General features: G+C 47.4%; 1 protein-coding gene across 1 annotated transcript in view; it reads left to right on the plus strand.

Annotated features, from left to right (window-relative positions):
• The window catches only part of AMPD1 (adenosine monophosphate deaminase 1), a 488628-nt gene that overhangs the window by 447680 nt on the left and 25860 nt on the right, over nt 1-15088 (plus strand). Inside the window, exon 14 of the mRNA XM_086923284.1 lies at nt 11936-12046. Coding sequence (XP_086779410.1) covers nt 11936-12046 — 111 coding nt within the window. The remainder of the gene's footprint in view (nt 1-11935; nt 12047-15088) is intronic.

The following is a 15088-nucleotide window of genomic DNA, read 5'->3' on the forward strand; positions in this document are numbered from 1 at the left end:
AAGAAGAAAGAAGAGCAAATGGTGTTACAAGAACAGACTGATCGATTCATGAGGATCGATATATCATGAAGGGTCCGTAGGGAACAAGGAGGGAATGAGGAAATATAAATTTTATGGTCAAGAAATGTTCCCTAACGTGTACCCCACCGTCTCCATGTACGAGTTTAAAGTGCATGTAACTTCCCTCCTGTGCCAGCTATGAAGACGCAAATACATTTGCGTCCAACGTCAACATGTCCTCTTTCAGACCCGCCATGAACGGGTTGAATATTCAGTTCCTAAATATGCTATGCCAACGTCTTTTTGTGGTGTACTTTACACGTTTTTCAGCTCTGGCGAAGCAGGCCCCGAATTCTGCCATCAAGCCTTTTTCTGTCTTCTGACTCCGAACGCCTCAGCCTGGGCTGCCTCTGTACCCGTGACCTCTGCCTTACTCCCTGCGCGGCCCACGGCGCTTAGCTCAGCCTGCTGCCTGCCAAGACCAAATTCAACCTTCGCATTATCTGTTCCGCTCCTCGAAAATGCATTCCTGCCTACTAGTTTAAGTAAACATCCCCCCAGCTGCAGAGCAAAGGGCCCGGCCTCACTGTCTCCGTGCAAGTAATTCATAGCCTCTGTTACCATGGTAAGCCCATGCCCCCTCGCATCTCATGTAGACACTTAGACGCTTATACACGCACTCACAGTCAGTATAGAATAGCTTCTGCCCCAGAGACCTTTCCCTTCTAGATAATATGGTTCCTAAACATCAGATATCAGATATGATAGTGGTACGAGTTGATCTGACATGCCAGACTTCTGTCTCTTTCCGCTGGTGTAAATGTCAAGTCCCCTGCACCCTCCAGTTACACGTCAATCACACGTCATGCAGCTACGCGCGCATCCAGGCCTCAGATTTCTGCTGACATTGCAAGATTCTGCTTTTGTTGCCACCCACTTATGACACTTACATGTGACGTTTCTAGCACACACCTCTATGTTCACGCCTAGTTCACGCCTTCTAATTACGTATCACTACCACGTGTGTGTCTTATCTTGTTTCTCTCAGCTGTTACGCCTACTGTATTGGTTTCTATAATATGATTTAAGTATATAAGCTATGTATTGTCAATAAAATATTGCTCTATCCCTTCCTGCACCCCTGTGGTGGCAGGAATACGATATCCGGTCTGGTACCATTCCTTTTTAAGGAATAAAACCCCTAAGAACTCTAACACCACGGACTCTGTCTCTTTCTTTCCGATTGAGTTATTTTTGTTTAAGTACTTACCTGCATAGAAATTAAGACGGTAAATCAAATATTTACCACACCTGCCCCTCCCCTTCCACTATCCACTTATGACAGATGCATTAGCACGCAGCGGTTACGCGCAGCGCTCGCGCCCCATGCGCGCTGAAGGTGCGCCAAAGGTAAGCCCGTCTACGCCCGTCCGCGCCTGGACCGCGCCCAGCGCCATACCCCCTGCTTCCCGCCTCCCCCCCCCACTAGAGCCACATATGACGCCGCTACTCTCCTCGCCCTCAACCCCGGTCGCACAGAACTATGCTGCGAGGCTACCCCAGGACGTACCCACGGCCCATTCGCCTGCCTCTCCTGCAAGTTCAACTGCCTCAGGACCCTCACCAAACCCACTTCCTCCACACACAGATCCGACTCCAACCACTTAAAGTGCATCCTGCTGAACACCCGCTCGATCCATAGACATGCTACCGAACTCTGGGACCTACTCGACACTGCGTCACCGGACATCACCTTCCTTACAGAAACATGGATGAACACATCATCAGCCCCCGACATCGCCATAGCCATACCAGACGCATACAAGATTATCCGGAAAGACCGCACCAATCAAACAGGAGGAGGCATCGCCATTATCCACAGGAACACCATCAAAATCACTACCAGCTCCGACGACAACCTTGCAACAGCCGAACATCTCCACTTTCAGATCCACACCGACCCCAGGACCACACTCAGAGGCACCCTCATCTACAGACCTCCAGGAACCCGCACTCAATTCAACGATGACATCACTGACTTCGTCAGCCCACATGCCCTCGCCTCCGAGAACTACATTCTTCTAGGAGACCTCAACTACCACCTGGAAAACAAACAAGACATCGACACCACCACCCTTCTGGACAACATGGCCAATTTCGGACTCAAACAACTTGTTGACACCCCCACCAACACAGCCGGACATACGCTCGATTCTATCTTCACCTCCAGCAAGCACATCTCCTTTGATCGCGCATCAGCTCTCCACTGGACAGACCACAGCTGCGTTCACTTCAGCTACAAAACCACCCTAACCCACAACCGTCCACAACCTATTCCTCGGAGAAACTGGAACAAAATCACCTCAGACCAACTCCTCACTTCACTCAGCCAAAACCCTCTCACCCTCTTAATGGACCCAAACCAAGCGGCCACCAACTTCAGGCAATGGATCACCCACAGTGCTGACGAACTAGCACCCCTGAAAAAGCACCAGATGAAATCAGCCAGCAAAAAGGCCCCCTGGTTCAATGACGAACTTAAAAAATCCAAGAAACTATGCCGATCCCTGGAGAAGATATGGAGAAATAACCCAACTCCCGATAACATGGCCTCCCTCAAGACAGCCACCCGCAAACACCACCAACTGATTCGATCCGCCAAAAAATCAGCATTCAAAGATCGTCTCGACAACAATACCCATAACAGCAAGGAACTCTTCAACATCGTCAAAGAATTCCCCAACCCCACCGCAGCATCCAACGACATCACGCCCTCCCAAGACCTCTGCAACGCATTATCCTCCTTCTTCTACAACAAAATTGCCGACATCCACAACAGCTTCGAGAATACCCCCAGCGATCAACACTCCCCACCGCCCTCAGATGCTACTCCACCAACAAACAACCTCAGCGCCTGGAACCCAATCACCACTGAAGACACCATACGCCTCATGAAATCAATCCACTCTGGTTCACCAACTGACCCCTGCCCACACCACATCTTCAACAAAGCTGACTCCATCATCGCACCCCATCTCCGTGATGTCATCAACTGCTCATTCAACTCTGCCACCTTTCCAGAAAGCTGGAAACACGCCGAACTCAGCGCCCTTCTGAAGAAACCCACAGCAGATCCCTCTGAACTTAAAAACTACCGTCCCATATCCCTCCTCCCATTCCCGGCCAAAGTTATCGAGAAAGCCGTCAACAGCCAGCTCGCCGCCTTCCTTGAATCCAACAACTCCCTTGATCCATCTCAATCCGGGTTTCGAGCCAAACACAGCACCGAAACCGCCCTCATTGCAGCGACCGACGACATCCGAACACTCCTGGACAACGGAGAAACAGTGGCCCTCATCCTACTCGACCTATCCGCCGGTTCGACACAGTCTGCCACAGCACCCTTATACATCGCCTCAGAAACATCGGTATACAAGGAAAAGCCTTGAACTGGATCATCTCATTCCTCGCTGGGAGAACTCAATGAGTCCGACTCCCCCCATTCACCTCTGAGGCCACTGAAGTCATCTGCGGTGTACCACAAGGATCTTCACTCAGTCCCACCCTTTTCAACGTTTACATGAGCCCACTCGCATCCATCGCGCACCAACACAACCTCAACATCATCTCTTACGCCGACGACACCCAGTTAATCCTTTCCCTCACCAAAGACCCCAACACCGCTAAAACCAATCTTCACGAAGGCATGAAAGAAGTAGCTGAATGGATGAAACACAGCCGCCTAAAACTCAACTCAGACAAAACAGAGGTGCTCATCCTAGGATCTTCCCCCTCAGCTTGGGACGACTCCTGGTGGCCCTCCGCTCTGGGCTCAACACCCACACCCACTGACCACGCACGCAACCTTGGCTTCATCCTAGACTCCTCTCTCTCGATGTCCAAGCAAGTCAACGCAGTCTCGTCCTCCTGCTTCAACATACTCCGTTCTAAAAAAGATCTTCCGATGGATCCCCCTCGAAACAAGAAAGACTGTCACCCACGCATTAGTCACGAGTCGACTGGATTATGGTAACACTCTATACGCCGGAATCACAGCAAAATCACAGAAAACACTCCAGCGCATCCAAAACGCATCAGCAAGACTCATATTAGACATCCCTCGCCAAGATCACATCATCAGACATCTAAAAGACCTCCACTGGCTCCCCGTCAACAAAAGAATCACTTTCCGCCTTCTCACCCACGCACATAAAGCCCTCTACAACCTAGGACCCGAATGCCTCAACACTGGACTGTCCTTCTACAAACCCACCCGCCAACTGAGATCGTCCAACCAAGCCCTCGCCACAGTCCAGCGCTTCCGAAAATCCACCATGGGTGGCAGATCTTTCTCCTTCCTGGCTGCCAAGACCTGGAACTCACTCTCCACCCACCTGCGCCTCACTCAGAACCACATCTCCTTCAGAAAAGAACTTAAAACCTGGCTGTTCGACAAATAATGGACCCCTTTCCCTCAGCGCCTTGAGACCCTCTGGGTGAGCAGTGCGCTATACAAATTCCCGAACTTGAACTTGAACTAAACATTATGGACTCTGAACAATATGAAAACCTGTCGCTGCACCATCAGCTCTTACTCCCAGGGCCAAGATATATACCTATGGGGGTACAGGCACACTGCCACTCCGGGGAGTCAACGAAGTCGAAGTCACCAGTGACAAGCACGTCATTTGAATGAAGTTCCACATCTTGGAAGGGAAGAAAGGAACATTGCTGAGTTATAATACAGTGAAAGACTTAGAACTTGTGTTCTTTCCCAACCAAGTCACATGCCAAGCCCATACTGACAGAGTTTCCACAGCTATTCCAGGGTTTAAGAAGACTCAAAGGCAAACAAGTTAATTGGAACATAGATGGTTCAATCAAGCCCACAACGTTGAGACATAGATGGGTCCCTTTCCACCTGAGGCTACAAGTTGAGGGAGAATTGCAGATGCTCGAAGACCTAGGGGTCATTGAGAAAGTGATTGGCCCCACACCATGGGTATCACCGCTGGTGAACACACCAAAGCCAAACTAACTGGGTGCCATACAACTAAGTCTGGATATGAGACTCCCCAATAATGCCTCCTGGCACGATTGCCACATAACACCAAAGATGGATGACATTGTAACAAAGTTAAATGAAGCCAAGTGGTTCTCAAAGTTGGCCACAACTCTGGCTATCACCATGTGGAGCTTGCCCCTCAGAGCCAGTATAGAACAACGTTCTCCATGCACGTCTAGCCTCAGAAGCTACAAGAGGCCTGCGTTTTGCTGTCTCCTCCACAGCAGAGGTCTTCCTAAATACTATCAGAGAGACACTATTTCAGCTACTCTGAGTTAGTAACTTGTGTGATGGCATGCTCATTAACTCGGACGCCCTGAGGAGCATCGTGTATGCCTCAGGAACACCTTCCAACATCTAGCACACAGTGGTGTGACGCTTCACAAGAACAAATGCTCTTGTTATCAGGAGTCAATAGAATCCTTTGGATATATCTTCTCTCAAGAGGGCCTCCGTTTAGATCCCAAGGAAGCCACAGCCATCAAGAATGCAATGATTCAGTGGAACCCAATGGAAGTCTGCAGTGTTCTTGGTATAGCCACTTACTGCGGTAGATTCGTACCCAATTTGGCCACGATGTCAGAGCCTCTACGAGCCCTAACACGCTCTGGTGTCGCATGGGAGTGGTGGCATAAGGCAGACAAAGCATTATAGTTGATACAGAACGCCCCACTGGACCAAGTCCCCATGGCATACTTCCACCTCCGCAGACAGATGGAGTTAATCGTCGATGGCAGCCCGGTGGGACTTGGTGCTGTGCTCATGCAGGACTGCACTGAAATAGAGTAGATACCAGTGGCTTATGCCAGCCGAGCTCTGTCAGATATGGAAACACGCTATGCACAGATAGAGAGGGAGGCTCTCGTGATCAAATGGGCATGATAACATTCCCACCTGTGCCTCTGTGGACAGGAGTTCAAAGTAATTATGGATCACAAGCCTCTTTTTCCACGCTTCACAGGCATGACTCATCTAGCACCCCCCCAATTCGAGAGATGGGTAGTACAGTTACAACAGTGCCTTTGAAATAGTATACCTCCAGGGTGCCAACAACTGAGTCATCACGGACGGCGAAAAGACGGGTCCAGAAACACATCCCAGAGCAAGAAGTATGGTGCCTGGCCAAACCCCGATCCAAGCCAGAGGTTGCGATACTTTGTATGTTTGCTGCAATGGTAAAGAGTTGTTCAAGTTGGAACTTTATAAAAAACTGGGAGGGATATAGAGAGCTACCCGGCCTCTAACCCACGCAATACCCACCATGTCATTTCTCGGGCCGAGCACCACCCAAGGAGATAAATAAAGGGGTGTAAGGTCGCTCGGGCCTACTCTGACACTATATCCATGGTTTATGTTATCCAATCATACAGCGTGGTGCTGCCAGGACCTAGACCTCAATCTAAGGCCTGGTCGTCCCACTATAGGTCTGATGTGCAAAGGGATTTTGTGGTTGTAAACCCTGCATTTTGAAAAAATGAAAGGTTTGTGAGCTCATTTTGGGCCCGATGTAGGTAGGCCGTTACCGATCGGTAACGGCCGAAAATACCGATTTCTGGCCCTTACCGATCGGTAAACAGCCATCGAGATGTAGGGAACCAAAAAAATAAATAATCGGAGTGAAAACCGAATCGGAATGTGTACCGAATGGGATAGAATCCGATACGTACATACCGAAAATCGGATATGTAACGAATCGGCAACACACCGAATCGGATGCAAACACCGAATCGGTACATGTACCGAATCGGTAGTGACACCGAATCGGAGAATAACCGATTCGGTCCATGTACCGATTCGGTAGTGACACCGAATCGGAGAATAACCGATTCGGTCCATGTACCGATTCGGTAGTGACACCGAATCGGAGAATAACCGATTCGGTCCATGTACCGATTCGGTAGATGGACCGATTCGGACATGAGCCGAATCGGAAAACATACCGATTCGTATGAATCGCCGATCGGGAAATTCCCCGATTCCGACAGATGGGGAGATGTAGGGAGGCACAGAAACACCGAAATCGGCTCAGAATCTGTAGAATTCACTCGGTATTTACCATGGATTCCAATCAGGTGGTAACCAACTCCCACCCATATAAACAGTCCCAAAATGCATTGCAAGTTGCAGGATGGCAGCTTTTTATGTCATTGCGAGGCGGCTACGGCTACAGCAGGAAGGACAGAGGGAATGGCTACGAAATGAACAGGTCTACAGACAGAGGATAACCCTGTTCATGCTCACAGAGGCAGAGATCCTACAGAGATACAGGCTGGACTCTGACACCATACTTGAGCTCAGCAGGGATCTCAAACCATTCTTGGACCACCACACCCCAAGGGCACACGCCATCCCTGCGCACATCCAGGTGCTATGCAGCCTACACCTGCTAGCGTCTGGCAGCTATCAAAGTGGAGTTGCAGCGGCAGGAGGGGTGAGCCAGAGCAGCCTGTCAAGGTTCTTCCACACATTCCTTGACGCCATGATACACAGGATGGACCAATACATCTCTTTCCCTGCAACCCACGCAGAACTGCTACAAACTAAAGCTGACTTCTACCAGATGGCACAATTTCCCCAAATCATTGGTTGCATAGATGGCACGCACATTCCGATTTGCCCACCAGCGGACACCGAATACATATACCGCAATCGGAAATCTACACACACCATCAACGTGCAGGTGATCTGCAATGCAAAGTGCACCATCACAGACCTGGTTGCAAAATTTCCAGGGAGTACCCATGACTCCTATATTTTCCAACAGAGCGGCATCTATGCACGGCTGATGGCTGGCGAATTTGGTGAAGGATACCTCCTAGGTGAGACACATCATCAGACCCCCATAACACATAGTAGCTAGGTGGAATACATGTATGCATGTGTGTAATGTAACCCCTTTCTCTTCCAGGCGACAGTGCATATGCCCTCCGCTCATTCATACTCACCCCCTACCTCAACCCCTCCACACCCAGCCAAAGGAGGTATAACCGGGCCCACATACGCACAAGGAATGTTGTCGAACGGACCTTTGGCATCTGGAAAAGTAGATTCAGATGCCTGCACAAGAGTGGAGGTGCAAGGCAGTATACCCCCATCACCTGCTGCAAGATCATAGCTGTATGTGCAATGTTACACAACCTTGCGGTGAAGAAGGGCACTGAGGTGGAGTTGTCTGACTACGAGGACCATGACGACGACGAAGCTGTGCCACTGACACAGCCAGCTGGGGCGTGTACGCCAAGTGATGGCAGATACAGACGTGAGGAGATTACTGAAAACTATTTCTGAGTGAGTACAGATGCAAAGACAGCTAAATGGTTGTTGGGAAAAAACAAATTTTAATTCTGTTGCAACACAGTTACTGCACTGATGTGCAACAAAAAAATGGTGTAATGTAAAAGAAAACAAAAGTCCAAGGTCCAGGTTGCCTCACCTGCCCTTGCAAGTCTATTTCTTTGCCCGCTTGCCAGCCCCACTGGGGTGTCCCTCAGCCCCCTCTGAATGACCAGCAGCATCTGCCGAGCGCCTGGTGCTCCTACGTGGCTCAGACGCTGCGCTGGCCGGGCTGCTGCGGCTGCTGCTGTCCCCAGCATCCCCCAGGTCCAGGGCAGGATTTGTGGCTGTGTTCGAAATGATCATGGCCTCCATAGCAGTGGTGATCCGGGCCATTCCCCTTGTGAGCTCAGCCGTATTCTGACTCAGGCTAGATTCCATGTTTGCGCTGCGCTGGCACAGTTGTGCCGTTGCCGCAGCAAGGCGGCTCATGGCGCGGTTCAGCACCCGGGCATCCCGCCTGCGCACCAGCTCATGCTCCTCCTCTCTGCTACATGATTGGGTTATGGCAGTGGTTAGCCTGCCTAAACCTGCTGCCACCTCCTTGTTTGATTCCACGAAGGCCTGAAATCCCTTTACCATTTCTCCCATCTGCAGGTTGTGCTGCAGGAGCTGGCGTTGGCAGGCCATCGTGGATTTTGCCTGCTGCCTCTGTATCCTGACCATCTTTCCCTCGAGGCCCAGGAAGACACTGCCCTCCCGTGCTGGTGCAGCAGTGGTGGTGATGGCACGGCGCCGGGCACTGCTGCTGCCGGCCTGCTGAGTGGGCTGGGGTGCCACTGGTGGTGGTGTGGTGCTGGCCGGTCCCTGAGCCCCTGCTCCCAGGACAGGTTGTACTGGTGGCAAAGCCATGGTTGTGGCAGTAGCTGGTGTAGGTGGTAGGGTGTCCCTTGTCGGGGAGTTCTCAGGGGAGAACTGCAAGGGGGGTGTGCTGGCCATTTGTGGGGAGTGCAGTGCTTCGAAGTCTATCACCAGGTCTCCCTCCGTACCAAGCCCTAGGGTGTCTCCGTCCTCCTCCTCCTCGGCAGCCTGGCTGGTGCTCGGCCCTGCGAGTGCAGTGTCAGATGGTGCTGCTGCCTCTGATGACAATGGTTGTCCGCCTGATGGTGCCCCTAGGTACAAAGAGGCATTTGTAAATTGAGTGCCGATGTATTACAGTCAGTACAATTAAAGCATTCCACATGTCCTTGCATCTCCTTAGACTGTGTCACACTGTTTCCTGTCTTGTGATTCTGCACTGGCATATTTTGCTAACTTCTGCTGACTACATGTACCATGATGCTTGTCTCTTGTATGTTGGTTACAGTACTGTGCTGGTGTTTGCCTATGCATTGTGTCTAATGGGGAGGTGTCTGGTAGGGTGTGTCATGATGCGCATGCTTCTTACCTGTAGCTATAGCTCTGGCAGAGCTGTCCAGGGTCCCAATTCCAGTGACACTCTCCCTCTCAATGGTGGAGGAGACCATTTCCTCGAGGTCTGTGAGGGGTGGCGCCGGGTTCCTGCCTCCACCAGTGCCTCCAGCCTGCCTCTGGATCTCTGCCATCTTCCTTTTTGTGAGGCTGCGGATGTCGTAGAATCTCTTCTTGAGATCATCCACGGACCTGGGGGTGACACCCACAGCATTCACCTTTTGGGCGATTTCGCTCCAGATCCTCCTCTTGGTGCTGTCTGGCACATTGAGGGACAGCTTTCCAAACAGCTGGCGGTGCACCCTCACCACCTCCTCGACCAACACCTGAAGCTCGGTGGCGCTGAACTTGGGCTTCCTCTTCTGGGAGGACTTCTGGCTCTCGCTCTGGTTTGCCATGTTCTTCACTACAGTTCACACCCTCCTACTCCCACTGCTGCTAACTGTGAGTGTTGAGCTCAGGCTGGCTCTCCAGAAACTTCTTAATTAGCTGCACCTGCCAGGGTTGCCACTCCCAGTTTGGGTGGGGGAGGGGGAGCCACCTCATTGGCTGAATCGGCTTTGCCGAATCGGCATTTTCCGAATCGGATATTACCGAATCGGTAAAATCCGATTCGGTATTATCCGATTCGTATTTTACCGATTCGGTTTCTTCAATGCATTCCTATGGGCTTTTTCGCCATGGATTTGTTTTCGTAGCTACGAATCTTTGATTGCCGAATCGGATTTTACCGATTCGGCTATTTCCGATTCGGTGTTAGCCGAATCGGTAATATCCGATTCGGTGTTAGCCGATTCGGTACTTACCGAATCGGTCCGTGCCGAATCGGAACGTACCGATTCACATTACCGATGCCGACCGATTCGGTATTAATTCGCATTTTTTTAGCTACATCTCGTTTTCCGATTTCAGGATACCGATTCGGACCGCCTCGGTATTTTGAAATCAGAAAATCGCTTTTACCTACATCGGGCCCTTTGTGACTAATGAAAGTTCTTTCAAATCGTAAAATAGGTTTAGAAATCATAACTGAATCATAATTTAAATGGAGTGTCTTAGGTGTGTTTCATTCCAAATTGAGATGCAGTAAACTATGTATCAATAGTTTGTGACCATAATTCTGGTCACAAAACAGTAATCAGTTACTGAATTCCAAGTTGGGATGGTAACTGATTCTTTAAGGGAAAGGGGTCCCGCCATTCGTGCTCCCACCTTTTCCCCTTTGTGAATCAGGGCAGCAGCTTTGAAGGGATTCGGTTGTGGTCCAGCGGAACTCTGTGTACTCTTACTGAATTTTCCTAAAACGAAAAAGCGACCCCGTTTCTTTAAGGAACTCAGGAATATAATGTTGCAAAGTGCAACATGTCTAATGAATATTAATTGGGCAAGTCAACTGCGATCCCTTGTAATTCCTAATTTTGCACACCGACCTATTAGTACATGGACCTGTTCACAAAATAAAATACTGCTCACAGAGTTGATGCACATTTTGCAACCACTTCTTGAGATAAGTATGTTACTACATTCATTATCTTATTACATTAATTAATAAATATGTCTATTTTGTTCCCAATAGTGCAGATGACACCTCTAAAAATTTAAATTTATTAATAAAACAGTCAGCACACTCTTTAAATGTGCATTTTAAAACTAGTTACTACAGATGACAAAAGGTTTAGAGTGCATTATATTCTATAGCACTTGTAATACTGTAGAGGAGACATCCGTCACATGATGGAGTATTCAATCCGTCAAACTCTAAATCAGGCCCAAAGTCTCCAAGCAGGAACTGAATGTCTGAGCTTTTGAATAGACTGGAAGGAGAGCAGCTGTACATTGCATAGATACGATTAAACAATATAAATCTTACATTAAATACCAATAGTTCGAACATGCTGGTTCATTCACATCCTTCAAAAAATGTGATCAGGAAACCAAATCTGTCAATATTCAGCTAAATTTTCTTTACAATTGGAAAATTGTTAATGTAGCCAAAGCACATAGGTTTTGGAAACTCCAATTAAAAATCCATGTTGAACAATTTGTGATGTACACGTTTTCTCTATGTGATCAGCAGCAATCTAGGAAAGTAGTCTTTACGTGTTTCTTGTTTTTTATTCTCCACAGGAACCTCTCATGGAAGAATATGCGATTGCTGCTCAGGTTTTTAAGCTCAGCACATGCGACATGTGTGAAATAGCGAGAAACAGTGTCCTACAGTGTGGGTTATCTTATGAGGTATGGATAAAGTTTTTTACCAATACCTGGAAATTATTCTTAAAAACAGGTGGTGGGCCTTGATGTTCAATAGCTCCTTACTTCCCCATTCAAAACTCAGTGGCAGATTTATAAGCCTCCTTGCAACACTTTTGGGCCACCGTTGCGCCACTTTTGTGAAGCAGAGGGAGTGTACACAATGCAGCCAATTTACAAAGTGATACATATAGGGCGATGCATCACGTTGTAAAGCCCTGCGTCACATTATACCTGCATCAGATATAATGTATGCAGGGTGGGCATTCCCAAGCAGGAAAGCCACATGGAAGTGGCGCTGTGAAATCCACAAGATTTTACTGCGCCACTTCTAGAATGCTACTGCATCAAAAGCTTACTCCTTCTTGTAGCAGGCGTAAGGAGTCACACAGTATAAATATAGGCCTCCCCATGACTTCCTGGAGTTACGTCGTGCTTGCGACACAACTTCAGCAAAGCATGACTTTTGGGCCAACAGATGTGCCAGAATTTCTGAAGCATCTGTCAATCCTTGCGCCATGGTGCGCTGTATTATACATACGGCGCATCCATGGTGGCGCAAGGGTTTCGCATGCTGGTGCAGGGAAACTGACGCATCTCTAGAGGTTTCTTGTAAATCTGCCTCTCAATCCTCAATGTCAGTGCTCTCTAAGTTGGTTGTCTCATCCCTCTCTTTATTTATTTTAACATCTGTCTGTCCATTTTTCTCCAATCCCACCCAGGTGGGCCAATGCTCATAAAAGCATGCCCAAAATGTTAGAGTGAATGTTAAAAGCTAAATATGGAAATTTCACCAAAAGGTTTATTGGCACAAAGATTGCCCATCATAAGAAAAAGGAAAGAAAAGATCAGGCGAAAAGAAAGTTTATTTAATTGCCTGAAAAGAGTGTAGGATGAGATGTTTTTTATCTCTATAGGTAAGGAATTCTATAAGTGAGATGAGGTGACAAAAAGAAACAATTTGCTACAGAGAGTAGCATTTTTTGAAGGAGGATTGCCTGAGAAGAGCAGAAGATGAGGCAAGCAATGGAATGGGATTATTTAAGTATATTTATTTATTAGGAATTCAGGGGCTTGGCTCTAGAGACATTTGTGCTATGTACAGAGTACTTTAAAAGAGATTCCACTCTGGATGGCTAGCCAATGTAAATGGGATTAAATCGGTTGACAAAAAAACAAAGGCACCAATTACTAACCTGACTGCTTGGTTTAGAACTAATTTTAGCCTTTGGATAAGGTATTTAAAAATACCATAGTAAAGTGAATTGCAATAATCAAGTGTGGTGCCATTGAGGGCAGCAATCATGGATTTCCCATATTCTAATGTGAGTAGGGGAATCAGAAAAACACTAGTGCTGAGACCTGAACAGGGGAGGGCGCTCCTTCTCTCATATGGTGGCCAAGACCTGGAACGACCTCCTCCTGTACCTCAGAGATCTCACTATGTCTCCAGCAATTCAGGAAGAGCCTTAAGGCATGCATGTTCAACTGATAGGAGAACAGGCAATTTAATCGACAATGGCTCAAGACCATCACAGATGAAGCAGCCATGCTCTACAAATACTGATTGATTGATTACAAGATTTAAATTGCTATTGAGGCTCACACCAAGACTTTTCACTGATTTCTTAGAAGTTGGAAAAGGATAAAAAAAATCAGGACAAAGAAAGGGTAGTCAGAGTCGTCATGGGTCCCTTTCACAGACAATCATTTCAGCTTTTTCCATATTTAGTGTGAGCCAATATTGGCCCATCCATGATGTAATGTTAAGATAGTCAGTTTGAAAGAGCAGTTAAAACGGCTGATGCTCCACTGAGTGAAAAATTAGTTTAAATATCGTCAGTATTGGTATAAAACCTACAACCAATGGAACTAATACGTTTAATGAGAGGCAGCATATATAGAACCCATGTGGGAAACCAGTCAAAAAGGTATGAGATGTAAAATTGCCTAAGAAGACTTTTTGGCATCTTTTCTTTAGAAGAGAAGAGAACCGTGCCTACAGAGTACCAATAAGTCCCAATAAGTCCATGGTTCGTAATCTAGAAAGCAAGATTGTATTGTTTACCGTGTCTAGAGCCATTGATAAGTCTAGAAAAATGAGGACATCTGGTGCTGCTGTCTTTAGTAGCTATCTGTAAGTCATCGAGAAGAGATGCAAGAGCTGATTCAGTACTTTTTCTAAGGTAGATGCCTACACTAGCATCATCTAGTAATTGCTAGTCTCCAAGAAGGTGGACAATTAGCTGGACAAAATACTATCTATTTCATCTCAATTGTTAATTGATTTACAGACAGCAAATATACATGTATATTGCAACATCTGTGTAAATATTTGCAAAACTTTTTGAAACATAAGCCCATGATGAGGTCAGCATACAGCAAACCTCCTGCACTCCCTCACATATTAGATACAACCATTCACTCTAATCCAAATATTCTCCTACGCATTAATTACAATAGCTGTTACTAAGCTGTTACAAAGGTAAGAAAGACAGAAAAACATATTATGTGTACGAAAATAGAATCTCCCTGTATCCCTCCTTCTATTTGGCATGAGCCCCTAACTTCTCCACATTTTCTTTGTCCCGCCCCATTCCTCTTCACCTATGTACATGGAAATGCAGCAGACTATTATCCCCCACATCATGTTTCTTTCTCTGATTTACACACTCATTCTTCTCAGGAAAGAAAAAAAGAGGAAATTTGAGTCCAATATATTACATCATAATGTATTGCATGCCTTCTTCAGTATGTTTTCAAAAACTCTTGCCCACATACCTTAAATTGCGTACATGTATCGTTGAATTTATATGTAAGTTTCTCATACTTTGCTACTTTTTTTTAAAAAAAACGTTTTATTTGTGACTGTGATAGGGGGTGGCAGTCTCTGGGGATCTTGGCAGCAGGCAGTAGAAGGGAGTGTAAGTCTCCGCGTGCCAGTTTGTCTGCTGTAAAAGCAATCTCATGTAGGTTTCTACCCGCCACCCAGCGTGTTAGCCATTGGAGTTGGCTTGCATAATAGTA

The sequence above is a fragment of the Lissotriton vulgaris genome, chromosome 5, assembly GCF_964263255.1.
Source record: "Lissotriton vulgaris chromosome 5, aLisVul1.2, whole genome shotgun sequence".
NCBI classification, from domain to species: Eukaryota; Metazoa; Chordata; class Amphibia; order Caudata; family Salamandridae; genus Lissotriton; species Lissotriton vulgaris.